This window comes from Balaenoptera borealis (assembly GCF_965194805.1).
Source record: "Balaenoptera borealis genome assembly, chromosome: 4".
In the NCBI taxonomy this organism is placed as follows: Eukaryota; Metazoa; Chordata; class Mammalia; order Artiodactyla; family Balaenopteridae; genus Balaenoptera; species Balaenoptera borealis.
Genome location: NC_138861.1, coordinates 118,862,150 through 118,877,517, shown reverse-complemented (window position 1 = coordinate 118,877,517; position 15,368 = coordinate 118,862,150). Strand labels below are relative to the sequence as shown.

Below are 15,368 nucleotides of genomic sequence, written 5' to 3'. Positions count from 1 at the left end.
GCACGCACATTAAGCTTTCTTAGTTAGAGAACTCTGTAGATAAGGGATTGGACTTGGCACTTATATGACGTGGTCTCCTTGAAGTTCAGGCTTAACAACATTTGATTTGAGGCAATTTCGAAAGATAACATCCCTTAACTCCACCTAACAACAGTTGAAGACATAAAAATAGTTATCAGGATTGCTTTAATGCCTTCTAACTGTGTAAGCAGAGGAAGATGTCCAGAAGAAGGTGGAGAAAGTGTACAATCTGTACGGAGAGCAAAGCGAAGGGTACAAATAGTGTCTGCCTATTTGTGTCCACCTGCACTTAGCCTTCTCTTGCTAGAACTAGGCAGAGAATGAGCTAGTTGTTTTTCTGAAGAATGGCTGAGTGACCAAGGTTGCACAGCAGTCTCTGGGCATGAACGGCTCAGTGACAATTAAAAGACACATTCTGGCCCTTTTAAAAAACTCATCATAGGGCAGGGATCTAGAATCTGGAAAACGGTTGGCCAAATGTCTGAGACCTTTCCTCCTGGCATGTTAATTTAGAAGTAAAATTATTTCTTTCAATGAATATTTATTTATTGTTTGCTCATGCTAGTTACCAGGACTACAGTGGTAATTGAGACTTACCAGATTACCTTGATGGAATTTGCTATTAGTCTAGCAAGGGGAAAACTTTCAAAGCAAGCCACAAAAGTAAATATATATTTTCAAACAGTGATATGTGTTACAAAAGAAGTACTTTGTGAGGCATTGTTACAGGAGAATCTAATTTAGATTTGGGGTGTGGGGAAGGCCCTATTTTGAGTAAATGACATTCAGCTAAGAGCTGAAGCCTGGACTTGGAGTTAGCAGAGTGTGTGTGTGCCTGTGTACATGTGCCTGTGTGTGTGAAGAGTGCAAGATGAGTGCTGAGGACATGGGAAGTGTCCTGGGCTGAAGGAACAGTGAAGATCCCGTGGGGGAAGCTTGGCTCTTTTGGGAAACTGAAAGCAAGCTGGCGTGGTTGTCATGTGGTGTGTGTGAAGCAGAGATGCGCATGAGTTGAAGCTGGAGGCACGCAGGGGCCATACCATTCAGGGCTTTGTGGGCCGTGTGTAACATTTGTGATTTATCCTAAGGATGGAGCGTGTTTGTTGGTGACCTGCTGTGGGAAGATGGGTTGGGGTGTATACCAGCTGTTCACCTGAATGGTGGTGCTTCTCTTCTTGTAAGTGACCCGGGATTGGAATGTGACCTTGGGTGCAATGCCAGTGAAACAGGGTCACATTTCATAACACATTTTGTAGGTTATCAATGATGGTGATAGTGCTTTATCAAGGTAGTGAAAAAGGAATGCAATCATGCAAGAAAATACTTCACATTTGTTTGATCGCCCCCAAACCTCGAATACCAAGAGCACGTGTGCAGACATTCAGGAAGGCAGAGTCAGTGAACACCACGGTCCCTGCTGAAAGCAGAGTCTGCAAACAATTGTTCACCCCACATCCTGCCCTACTAGAACTTCTCCCTGTAAGCTGCTCCCTCCTGCCCCTCAGTTCTGGAAACCGGAGGGAAGTTTAAACAACTCACTCACTGGACCCTTCTCTTAAGCTTGAAAAAAATTTTTTTCTTGTATGTTTCTTAGGAAAGGGTAACCAAAAAATACCAAGCTACAAAATCTTTGACATTCCAAAGAATTGCCTATGGTGCTGCCCATATTTGCAAAGCCTGGGCTGGGATTTTTTTTTTTTAATCAATTTGTTTTTATTGAAGTATAGTTGATTTATAACGTTTTGTTAATTTCTGCTGTACAGCAAAGTGATTCAGTTATAAATATATATATATATATATATATATATACATTCTTTTTTAAGTATTCTTTTCCATTATGGTTTATTATAGGATATATGTATATATATATATATTTTTGGCCGCTTTGGGTCTTCATTGCTGTGCGTGGGCTTTCTCTAGTTGCAGCGAGCGAGGGGCTACTCTTTGTTGCGGTGCGCGGGCTTCTCATTGCGGTGGCTTCTCTTGTTGTGGAGCACGGGCTCTAGGCACGCGGGCCTCAGTAGTTGCAGCACGTGGGCTTAGCAGTTGCAGCACGTGGGCGCTAGAGCACTTGGGCTTCAGCAGTTGCAGTGCGTGGGCTCTAGGGCGTGCGGGCTTCAGTAGTTGTGGTGCGTGGGCTCAGTAGTTGTGGCTCGCAGGCTCCAGAGCACAGGCTGAGTAGTTGTGGCGCACGGGTCTAGTTGCTCTGCGGCATGTGGGATCTTCCCAGACCAGAGATCGAACCCGTGTCCCCTGAATTGGCAGGCGGATTCTTAACCACTGCGCCACTAGGGAAGTCCTATCATAGGATATCAAATACAGTTCTCTGTGCTATACAGTAGGACCTTGCTGTTTATCCATTGGGATTTTGTTTTTGATTAAGATTCTAACAATAATCCCGAGGAGCAGGTACCTTATAAGATGTTTACTGTAAGTATGTAATTCAACATGTTTTGCATTTCACTTGGGAAGTGATTTCTTTTTCTTTTTAAATTTGATGAATGGGAAGAATATAAACAGTTACGTGTTAAAGCCTACAACCCCAATGAACCAGGGAAAAACTTATGGATTAGTAGAGGAAAGGGCTATCATTTCAAGTTATGTTTCTATGAGTTCAGCCATCAAATATTTAAAAAAAGTTGCTGCTTAAAAACATTATTCATAGACTACCAGATGGATTATATATAATCTATTGTCTACGGATGTATTAGGTTAGAAGAGTAATAAATTCTCGGCTTTAAGTAAATACAGATCACAACCATGACTGCTACAGAATGAATCTGAATGAGTTGGAGAGGCAATGGACTAATTGTTTCAAAAGACAGAATGAGAACAAAAATATGGTAGGAATGCATAGTATATGTGAATTCTGCTCAGTAGATGAACGACAGCCTCCATTCCTAAAGCAGTAAATCTGAATTAATACTTATCCCATTATGTGCCTTAGTTCATAGAAAAATAACTTTGCTTTCCTCTGTTTCATTTGCCTAATCTTAAGAAAAATGGAAGATAATAATAATCTCGACAGCTAGAAGTATGACCATGAAAAAATGATTCTAAAGCCATTGGCAGATTTAATGGATCCACAGAACTGAACAGTATGCAGTTTGAACAAATATTTCTCAAGTCCTACTGCCATGGGACTGTGAAGCTGGCCTTCTAGAGAGCACAGCCTGGCTATTCTTATCCCCTAGCTAGTCTTGGACCATGAGACGGGATATAGCCAGCTGAACTAAACAGTCTAACCATAAAATGTGATATAAATAAGATGAGAAGAGACTCAGTGTTCCATAAATGCTTCATCATTACTGTTACTGATTCTCCATTGCCCACTGATTCCCATTTTAAAAATCCAGATGATTCCATGCTAGAGTACAAGGAAAATGAGCACTTCTCAGCTGTGAAAATGGCATGAAGGTGAGAGGGTAAAATTCTGATTGTCATTCAGAGCCCAGATGATTCCAAATGTTTTGTACCATATTTTAATTGTTTCAAAATTAATTTTTCTTTGCAGTTACTTAGTTTTCAAGAAACTTAAGGACCCATTTAGGTAACATGCTAATATTTAAAGAATGATCCCTAAAAGTGTTGTTCCTAAGATTTATTAATTAATATTTGAGAAGGCTAATAAAGAAGGAAAGGGTTTGACCGTGTTAATCACTGTTTTATTTAGAATTGTATACAGAGTTCTTCTGATTTTATAGCTTGTGTTGATGCTTTTTTTGGTGTAATAATTAAAGTACATTAGAGTATTATTAAAATAGAAAATGTTGGGAATTCCCTGGTGGTCCAGTGGTTAGGACTCAGTGCTTTCACTGCAAGAACCTGGGTTCGATCCCTGGTCGGGGAGCTAAGATTCTGCAAGCCATGCAGCATGGCAAAAAAGAAAGAAAGAAAGAAAAGAAAGAACTAAAGAAAGAAAGAAAGAAAGAAAGAAAGAAAAGAAAGAAAGAAAGAAAGAAAGAAAGAAAGAAAGTGTTATGTAATTTCTCTATTCTAATACCTCACACTTTATATAAAGATTCTTTATAATCTCCCAACAACAAGTTGTGAAGTCTTTAAAAATAAAAAAAAAAAATGCTGAGAACACAAAGTACATAACTTCTTCAATAAACTGGAAGTTTCTGATATAGCTATAATCAAGAAAAGAACTGTCAGTGTTGCAGATGACATGATACTATACATAGAAAATCCTAAAGATGCCACCAGAAAGCTACTAGAGCTCATCAATGAATTCGGTAAAGTTGCAGGATACAAAATTAATACACAGAAATCTGTTGCATTTCTATACACTAACAACAAACGATCAGAAAGAGAAATTAAGGAAACAGTCCCATTTACCAACACATCTAAAAGAATAAAATACCTAGGAATAAACCTACCTAAAGAGGCAAAAGACCTGTACTCCAAAAACTATAAGATGCTAATGAAAGAAATTGAAGACCACATAAATAGATGGACAGATATACCATGTTCTTGAATTGGAAGAATCAGTATTGTCAAAATGACCGTATACCCAACACAGTCTATAGATTCAATGCAATTTCTTTCAAAATACCAATGGTATTTTTCACAAAACTATAGCAAATAATTTTAAAATCTGTATGGAAACACAAAAGACCCCAAATAGCCAAAACAATCTTAAGAGGAACAGAGCTGGAGGAATCAGACTCCCTGTATTCAGACTATACTACAAAGTGACAGTAATCAAAACAGTATGGGGACTTCCCTGGTGGTCCAGTGGAATCCACCTTACAATGCAGGGGACACAGGTTCGATCCCTGGTTAAGGAACTAAGATCCCACATGCTGCAGGGCAACTAAGCCTGCACGTCACAACTACTACTACTGAGCTCATGCACCTCAACTAGAGAGCCTGCGTGCTGCAAATTACAGAGCCCACACACCCTGGAACCCATGCGCCACAGCTAGAGAAGAGAAAACCCTCACTCCACAACTAGAGAGAAACCTGCACACCACAATGAAGAGCCTGTGCGCCACAGTGAAAGATCCCACATGCTTCAACAAAGATCCCACGTGCCTCAACTAAGACCCAAGGCAGCCAAAAAAATATAAAAATTAAAAAAACAAATACAAAATAAATAAATCTTAAAAAAAAAACAGTAAGGTACTGGCACAAAAACAGACATATAGATCAATGAAACAGAATTGAGAGCCCAGAAATAAACCCATGCACTTATGGCTAATTAATCTACAACAAAGTGTGTGAGAATATACAATACAATGGAGAAAAGACCGTCTCTTCAATAAAGTGGCACTGAGAAAAGTGACAGCTACATGTAAAATAATGAAATTAGAATATTCTCTAATACTGTATACACAGATAAACTCAAAATGGATTAAATACCTAAATGTAAGACCAGAAAACATAAAACTCCTCGAAGAAAACATAGGCAGGACACTCTTTGACATAAGTCATTTGACATAAATCTGTCTCCCCAGACAAAGGAAACAAAAGCAAAAATAAACAAATGGGACCTAATTAAACTTAAAAACTTCTGTACAGCAAAATGAAAAGACAACCTACTGAATGGGAGATAATATTTGCAAATGATATGACCAATAAGGGTTTAATATACAAAATATATAAACAGCTCATATAACTCAATAACAAAAAAAGAAACAATCCAATTAAAAAGTGGGCAGAAGACCTGAATACACATTTTTCCAAGGAAGAAACACAAATGGCTAATTACATTGCTAATCATTAGGGAAATGTAAATCAAAACCACAATAAGATGTCACCTCACACCTCTCAGAATAGCTATCATCAAAAAGACCACAACTGGGCTTCCCTGGTGGCGCAGTGGTTAAGAATCTGCCTGCCAATGCAGGGGACATAGGTTCGAGCCCTGGTCCAGGAAGATCCCACATGCCACGGAGCAACTAAGCCCATGCGCCACAACTGCTGAGCCTGCGCTCTAGAGCCTGCAAGCCACAACTACTGAGCCCACATGCCACAACTACTGAGCCTGTGAGCCACAACTACCGAGCCCCCGTGGCACAACTACTGAAGCCTGCTCTCCTAGAGCCTGTGCTCTGGAACAAGAGAAGCCACTGCAACGAGAAGCCTGCGCACCACAACAAAGAGTAGCCCCTGTTCGCCACAACTAGAGAAAGCCCACGCGTAGCAACGAAGACCCAATGCAGCCAAAAATAAATAAATAAAATAAATAAATGTATTAAAAAAGTAAAAAATACAACAAACTAGTGAACAGAACAAAAAAGAAGCAGACTCATGGGAAAAGAGAACAAACAAGTGGTTACCAGTGGGGAGAGGGAAGAGGAGGCAAAGTAAGAATAGGGGAGTAAGAGATTAAAAACTATTAGGTATAAAATAAGCTACAAGGTGGTGGGAGTTGCAAAATGATACAATCTCTTTGGAAAACCATTTGTTAGTTTCTACTAGAGTCATGCTTCATGATACAGCAGTTCCACTTTTTATCCCCCAAAGAGATAAATGCATATACCCTCTCATTTGTACATTATATTCATAGCAGCTTTATTCATAATATCCAGAAGATGAAACAATGCAAGTGTTCAGCACACAAACAGATAAATAAACTGTGATAATTTACATAATGGAATACTACCCATCACTTAAAAACAAGATGGCTCCAACACAAGATGGAGAAATCTCACAGATACTCTATTGCTTGAAAGAAGCCAGACACAAAAGAGTTCTAGTATGTGATTCTATTTATATACAGTTTAAGAACAAGCAAAACTAAAAGATGTTTTTAGAAGTCAGAATAGTGATCAACCCTTCAGGGAAAAGAGTGAAAAGTGCATGAGAGAATCTTATAGAGGGCAGGAAATATTCTATGGTTTTATCTTAATGGTGGTTATTCAGACGTATACATATGTAAGAATTCAAACTATAATGCTTAAGATTACTGCACTTTATGCACTTTGCTATATGTATGTTATTTACTAAGTAAAATAAAGTTGGTCAGATCTGCAATCAATCAAGCAATCAAGCAATCTGTCAATAAAATAAGCTACAAGTGTATATTGTACAACACAGGGAATGTAGCCAATTTTTTTTTTTAATTTTATTTATTTATTTATTTATTTATGGCTGTGTTGGATCTTCGTTTCTGTGCAAGGGCTTTCTCCAGTTGAGGCAAGCGGGGGCCACTCTTCATCGCGGTGCGCGGGCCTCTCACTATTGCAGCCTCTCCTGTTGCGGAGCACAGGCTCCAGACGCGCAGGCTCAGTAATTGTGGCTCATGGGCCCATTTGCTCCGCGGCATGTGGGATCTTCCCGGACCAGGGCTCGAACCCGTGTCCCCTGCACTGGCAGGCAGATTCCCAACCACTGCACCACCAGGGAAGCCCTGTAGCCAATATTATATAATAACTATAAATGAAGTATAACCTTTAAAATTGTGAATCACTGTATTGTATACCTATAACTTATATAATATTGTACTTCAATAAAATAAATAAAATAAAATAAAAACAAGTAAATGCTGAGAGCACAAGGTGAATAACTTCAATAAACTGAGAGTTTTCTGATATAGCTATAATCAAGAAAAGAAACTCCTGAAATAGTAACTAAAAATTAACTCTGCATATCCTATATGTTTCACATACGTCAATAAATTATAAGTCAGATGAAATCCAAAATTCTGTTAGTTATTTTAAAAGGAGGAGAGAACATCTAGATCCTGAGCTATTTTAGAGTTACAGCAATTGAGATACTAGTTTTACGTGTACAATTGAAAGGCCTCATCTCCCTGCCTTGCTCCCACCAGCTGCCTTTATCTGAACACTCTTCATGGGATGGTGGGAAAAATGGAGAAAAGGATGGTCATTTGAAACTGTTTCTTTAGATTCCTTGGCAGAGGAACAAACTCACTGCCTAAAAGACCAGAAATTTTCAATGAGGCAATAATAAATCTTTTTGATATGAGCCACAGTTATTTTCAGGTACTAAATACATTTTATTTGCTGAAAGAATAGGCCTTATTAGCAAATGCTTTTTGGTGTTATGTTTATATCCTGATGCATAAAAACATAAACTCTATCTGCTAACTATGGGAATTAACTTCAATTAATTTGCAAGATTTGAAAGGATTTAAGATTTAAAAAAAAATTTTGGGTAAAGCACAACAATGTAATTTTTAGCCTACTGATTAATTCCAACACCTGAGATTATGTTTCCTACAAAGATTTATGCTTGGACTTTGGATTGTAGATTTTCCACACCCAGAGCTTCTACATCATCCAATTCTCTGAAGGTCATTTCATAGGTTGCTAGAATCTCTTAGAAGGAGGAAAGTTAGTCCATTGTTTTATTTCAGGAGTTCTAGTAACTGAGGTGATAAGAACAGAAAACTCAATAACAAGTTTCTTTCATTATACTATTTCAGGTGTTTTCACCCACACTTCTTTTTACCCTTAGTTCTCAATATTATTTCTGCACAACTTTTGTAAGTTGCACTAAGCAATAAAATAAGAAAAGTCTCAAGATATGGTCCACTTGTTCCAGGCAGTTTACATATAAGGCAGTTAGTAAGACCACCTGAGACTTGGCTGAGCCTTTCCAGTGGGATTTGCCTCAGCTATGCTTTAATGAACAAACTTGTGATCAATGGCTTATAAAGTACTCTTGATTTGCACACCATTGAACAGCTTGGTCTACCTTCAGTCTATAATTTACTTCTGGAACTCCAAAGCGGTTTGACTGTATTGTCATTCTGGATAAAATGAGCTGTGTAGATAGCAGGTAAGGTGGAGACTGCCAGCTGCCTACTAGATTCTGTTCCACCTTTTTAAATTATAGAGTTGCAGGTGAGCCATGGCTTACAGCCTAGGAGTGCTATTTTCAACCCCCCTGACAGCTAGTTATGGCCATGAATCTAAGGTCTCCCTAATAGAATATAAATGGAAGTGATGTGTGCCATTTCCTGGTTCAGACTGTGAAACACTATATGTAAACTCCTCTGTGCTCTTTCCCATCTCCAGCAGTCAAACATGAACCATCCTGGGACCAGGTCTCAATCATGTAGGTAAGTAAAACACCCTAGACTATGGAGGAGAAACAAGAGTCATTCATTCTTGCAGCTAATATTTACTGAAAGTCTACTCTAGGCAGACAGCATTCTAAATTCTGGGGATACATCAGTGAACAAAAGAGATCAAAGTCCCTGCTCCCTTTGAGCTCAAACGGACAATAAAAAAATAAGTAAATATGAATTGTTTGTTAGAAATAAATGTTAAGGAGAAAAATAAAGCAGGGAAGGGAGATTTGAAATCTTGACTGGATATTAGGCAATTATAGGAAATTAAATGTGACCAAATAGTGGTGTAGACAAGGCAGTGGGAGGAGAAGCTGTTGCATTCTGAATGTATGTTGAAGGTAGATCCAAGGAGATTTGCTGAGGGGCTGGAAATGGAGTGTGGGAGAGATAAAAGAAAAAGGAGATAAGGTTAATGCCAAGACTTTTGGCTTGAGGAACTTGAAAAATAGTGTTGCTGTTAATTTAGATTGGGAAGACCATAGGAGGGTATGGAGGGAAATATCCATAACTCAGTTTTGGATATCAAGGTTGTGATGTCTATTAGACTCCAATAGAGGTGATCAGTGACCAGCAAAATATGGGTTTGCAGTTCAGAAGAGAGATCCAGTCTACAAGTATTCATTTGGAAGTCACCAATATTGTTGTTATTTAATGCCATGAGACTGGATGAGATTACCTAGAGAGTGAGTGCTACAGAAAAGTTGAATGGTCCAAGGACTGAAGCCTATACCTTTAGAGGTATGGCTGATGATGGACAACTAGTCCCACCCCCAAAAACTGAGAAAGAGCAGCAAGAAAGATAGGAAGTACACCAGGTAAGTGTGATGTCCTGATAGGCAAGTAAAAAAAGTTAGAGGGATGAAGGGAACTTGGATCTCTAAATGACCATGTGGAGCAGAGCAGCCCACTTGTTCACCCCGTGGGACTCTTAAATGAGAGAAAAATAGACTTAATTATTTTTAGTCCACTGAAGTGTTGAGTCTCTTTGCTACAAAATTTTAAACTTTTCCTCTAATACTAGATATATAGCAAATAGTATCACCAGATAAATCTTTAACAACAACAAAATTAATATTTATAAAAATTTTTCAAACATTAACTTTGAAATGTGTGTGTGTGTGTTTGAAAGGGTTGAACATTTTAATGATTTTAAAAAATCATTTGGAGTTAACTTTACCACCAATTTTCTGGTCTTAGACTTAGAGAAGGACTTGTTGCTGGGCAAATAGAATCTATCTATCTATCTATCTATCTATCTATCTATCTATCTATCTATCTATCTATCTATCGATCTATCATATTTTTAGTTTATTTCTTGAGAACTATCCAGAGGGGAAATTGAGATGGTGAGAAATGACTGATTTGAAGAGCTCTTTTTGTGAACTTTGACCTTAGTTATCCTATGGTTCTGTTGTATTAATTCTCTTGACTTTCAAAGGTCAACAGGTCTACCTCCTCAACCAAGTTCTACTAATAGTTCTGCCTGGAGGACTGAATGGAGACAAATAAACTCATTTTGACACCCATGAATTTGTTATGTAGTAGCTTTCAAGTTTTGTTTCTGTGCCTAGATATTTTACAGTGGGCACATATACACGACCTAATGACTAAATATTATATGAGGAAACTAAGATTTTTACACAAAGTCTGTTTGCTGTTATCCCTTTCCTCCTACATCCTATTATTGTCTCTTAACCTGAAGACTATGAGGATCTTTGCCACTGTTTTATAGCAGTGCTGATTTTTTACCCCCATAGTCTTCCCTTTTGCCAAATAATTTCTGGTATGGTCCCAGTGTTTTTCAGGATCTAAATGCTATAAAGCAGCTCCATTAAAGGATGACAGAGAACCCAGCAACAAGAACAAAACAGAGCAACGTTGCAAATGCAAAGCTGATTTTTATAGAACGTATACTAGGCAGACCTTGAAAAGTAACCATACCTTTCTATCTGGCCAAAATGGAAAGATCCTACCTCAGAGAAATAAAGAGAATAAAATGTTCTGAGTAGTAGATTGCCAAATTTCTTTACCTTCTATCCAAGAACTGCAGATTTCTAGAGTTTAAATGACATCATATATCATAAGCTGACACCTGGGTTTAGTGTCAGCTTAAACACACACCAGCTGTGGACCTCAGGCTTCGTGGAAACACCAAAATTAAGGGCGTGAGCAAAACTGAAGGCTAAGGGGGAAGCCCATTCAGCGTGCTAGAAAATGATATCTTTTCAGGTTGCCGAGATTGAAGGGGTCAGAGCATTTCTCAAGCTCAGTTTCTGGAATCAGAAACATGAAAGTCAGGAGAAGAGACCAAGGGTCGCCAATTGAGTACTAGCAAGGAGGGTACACTACAGAGAGATTGTCTAGAATAGGTGTTTGCCAGTAACCATCATGGTCCAGATGTGAGATGATCCTTGAGTGGGTGCACTCTGCATATGAGACAATAAAACTTATCCCAGAATTATTTGATTCTTCCTTCATGTGTAAACTTATTCTTTCACTCATTCAACAAGCGCTTTGACATGAAAGACACAGAACTTGGCAGTGGACATAAAATGTTAAGCAGAGTAGACATGATTCCATCTTATCCTCATGGAATTTATAATTTAGTAGAGACCACAGATTTTAATCAAATTTATTTAATTTACAAACACATAGTGGTTACTATTTGCCAGTTACATTGTTTTAAGCACTTTATAAATATTAACTTATTTAATACTCATAACAGCCTGTGAAGTAGGTATCAATATATTAACTTAATTTTATAGATGTATAGTGAAAACTTGCCCAAGGTCACACAGCTAGTGCATGTTAGAGCAGGATTTGAATCTAGGCTCTCTGGAAGTGAGGTCCATGCTCTGAAACATACATTTACAAACTCTCATCAGTGTTCTGTAGGAAAACTGCAATAGGGTGCAATAACAGCTTCTAACTAGGGGATCTTGATCTAATTTGGGGGGAAGACATGAAATTAGACCAGAAGTTCAAAAAAAGATGTGGTCATTGGTGTTAACTGCTCCACGTACTTCAAGCAATATGCAATTAAAAACAGGGCACTGATTCTTGCAAGAGGGAGGTCAGTGACAAACATGGTAAGGGCAGTTTCAGAAGATACATTGCTGGCAGCTCAGAGTTAATTGTTAGAGCTGCCCAAGAAGGAATGGGTTGCTCGGGGAGGTGGCGAGTTCCTCCTTTTGGAGATTTTCTGCAGAATAGGCTAAAAATCACCTACTACAGGCTTGGCACATAGTATGTGCCTAACAAATGTATACTTACTAACTGGTAGGGAGTATTGATTTGATGATTCAACCAGATAACCTATAAGATCTCTTCCAACCTGATTTCACTATTCTGAATTTGTGATAGCATAGTGGATTTGGCTATGCTGAAGCTTCCCTTTGCCCAATCAAAACCCTGGGAATCCAATTTGCATATAGTTAATGTCCTAATCTAAAGGAAGGATACTCTGTATCTTTTGTTAAAAATTTTGGCATGATTCTTATGGTAGTTACATATATGTTACTGTATGAAACCAATAAAATTGTATTTATTTAAAGTAAATATATAACCTTGACATTGATTTTGACCTTATTTTCCCCATCTTTTCTTTTTTAAAAGAAAAATTTATTTATTTATTTGGCTGTGTTAGGTCTTAGCTATGGCACGCGGGATCTCCGTTTTGGCATGTTGGATCTTTTAGTTGCGACATGCAGGATCTTTTAGTTGTGGCATGCAGGCTCTTAGTTGCGGCATGCATGCGGGACTTATTTCCCTGACCAGGGATCGAACCTGGGCCCGCTGCATTGGGAGCATGGAGTCTTAACCACTGGACCACCAGGGAAGTCCCATCCCCATCTTTTCCTAATGAGTTGCATTAGCAAAAAAGGGTAAATAGATTCTAGAAAACACATACAATGGTTGGCTGCAAATCCCATTCAAAGATTTACAATATTTGTTGCTCAATTCTGTTCCAAAATATATATTTTGCTCACATTTTTGAAATGTTTGACTTCAGGCTATCACACACGTTATAATCCTTGTCCCTGAACCTCTGCTTGGGGAAAGTGGCTATGAAGGAATTTCACTATTATTCTCCTGTTTCCAGAATTTCTGTATTTCATGGAAATTCTGGAAGGATCCCAGTGGTGACTCTGGTGTTTTAAAAACTGATTTGGATACCCAGCTGCCATTGTCACTGCAAGAAAATCTGGAAGGCAAACAGGGAATGTGAATTCCTTGACACTTTGGGGAGAGAAAAGCATACATTAAGAGTTCCAGTAGAAAAAATATTTAAAGGTGGATTAGTTTAAACAAAATAAATAATGACACAGCTTAGCTGGTCCTCTATTTAGTGGTTCCTGCTGTGCCAGTATAAGAAAAGCTAATTTTATGATTTCTCAGTGATACCATCTGAGGTAGCAGTGGAAAGGTTCCAGAATGCAAATTCACAGAGTGTGCTTCAAACTAAGACAGATACTTCAGGATAAATCAGATATCTGCTGGAATGAAACTCCAGGAGGGTGGGTACCACTTCTGTGTCCCCAGCACCTACCATAGTCCCTCATTGATGGGTATGTAAGTGCTTTCTAATTTTTCTCAACTACAAACAATGCTCTACTAATATCCTTGCACATGTTTTTTGTGCACTTATTTGAGTAGGTCTGAAGAATAAATTTCTAGAAATTAAACTGCTGCTGATTAAAGAGTAAGTATATTTTACATTCCTATAGTTATTTCCAAAATTCCCTTCAAAGAAGTGGCAGGAAACTACACTTTCTGAAATTTGTGTTTCAGAAATATTGACTCAAGAATACAGTCACTAGGAAAAAGAGCAATGCTGGAGGTATCATGCTCCCTGACCTCAGACTATACTGCAAAGCTACAGTCATCAAAATAGCACAGTACTGGCACAAAAACAGACACATAGATCAATGGAACAGAATAGAAAGCCCAGAAATAAACCCATGCACGTATGATCAATTAATCTACGACAAAGGAGGCAGAATATAAAATGGAGAAAAGACAGTTTCTTCAATAAATGGCACTGGGAAAACTGGACAACTACATGTGAAAGAATGAAATTAGAACATTTGCTCACATCATATAGAAAAATAAACTCAAAATGGATTAAAGACCTAAACATAAGACCAGAAACCATAAAACTCCTAGAAGAAAACATAGGCAGAACACCCTTTGACATAAATTGTAGCAATAATTTTTTCGGCTCTCTCTCCTCAGGCAAATGAAACAAAAGCAAAAATAAACAAATGGGACATAGTTAGACTTAGAAGTTTTTGCACAGCAAAGGAAACCATCAACAAAGCAAAAAGACAGCCTACTGAATGGGAGATAATATTTGCAAATCATATGACCAACAAGGGGTTAATATCCAAAATATAAAAACAGCTCATACAACTCAATATCACAAAAAGAAACAACCCGATTAAAAACTGGTCAGAAGAACTGAATAGACATTTTTCCAAGGAAGACATAGAGGTGCCCAACAGGCACATGAAAAGACGCTCAACATTGTATTCGGGAAATGTAAATAAAAACCACAATGAGATATCACCTCACACTTGTCAGAATGACTGTCATCAAAAAGACCACAAATAACAAATGTTGGTGAGGATGTGGAGGAAAGGGACCCCTTGGACACAGTCGGTGGGAATGTGAATTGGTGCAGCCACTGTGGAAAACAGTATAGAAGTTCCTCAAAAAACTAAAACTAGAGCTACCATATGACCCACAATTCCACTCCTGGGTATATATGCGAAAAACCAAAAACACTAATTCGAAAGGATAAATGCATCCCAATGTTCATAGCAGCATTATTTAAAATAGCCAAGCTATGGAAACAACTAAGTGTCTATCCACAGATGAATGGATAAAGAAACTGTAGTATATATATACAATGGAATAATACTCAGCTATAAAAAAGAATAAAATTTTGCCCTTTGCAGCAACATGGATGGATCTGGAGGGTAATATGCTTAGTGAGATAAGTCAGACAGAGAAAGACAAATACTGTATGTTTTCACTTAGATGTAAAACCTAAAAACCAAAACAAAGATGAATATAACAAAGTAGAAAGACTCATTGATATAGGGAACAAACTAGTGGTTACCAGTGGGGAGAGGGATGGGAGGAGGGACAAGATAGGAGTAAGGGATTACAAGGTACAATCTACTATGTATAAAATAAATAAGATGGAAGGACATATTAGATAGCACAGAGAATATAGCCAGTATTTTATAATAACTTTAAGTAGAGTGTAATCTATAAGAACAGTGAATCACTA

The 15,368-nt window shown here is 38.1% G+C and overlaps 1 protein-coding gene across 1 annotated transcript in view; it reads left to right on the top strand.

The window, feature by feature from the left end:
* LOC309627708 (uncharacterized protein) overlaps window positions 1-15,368 on the top strand; it is a gene marked incomplete at its 5' end in the record, with an annotated part of 70,044 nt that overhangs the window by 42,947 nt on the left and 11,729 nt on the right. Inside the window, 2 exons of the mRNA XM_082389855.1 lie at window positions 1,110-1,198; window positions 9,015-9,058. Coding sequence (XP_082245981.1) covers window positions 1,110-1,198; window positions 9,015-9,058 — 133 coding nt within the window. The remainder of the gene's footprint in view (window positions 1-1,109; window positions 1,199-9,014; window positions 9,059-15,368) is intronic.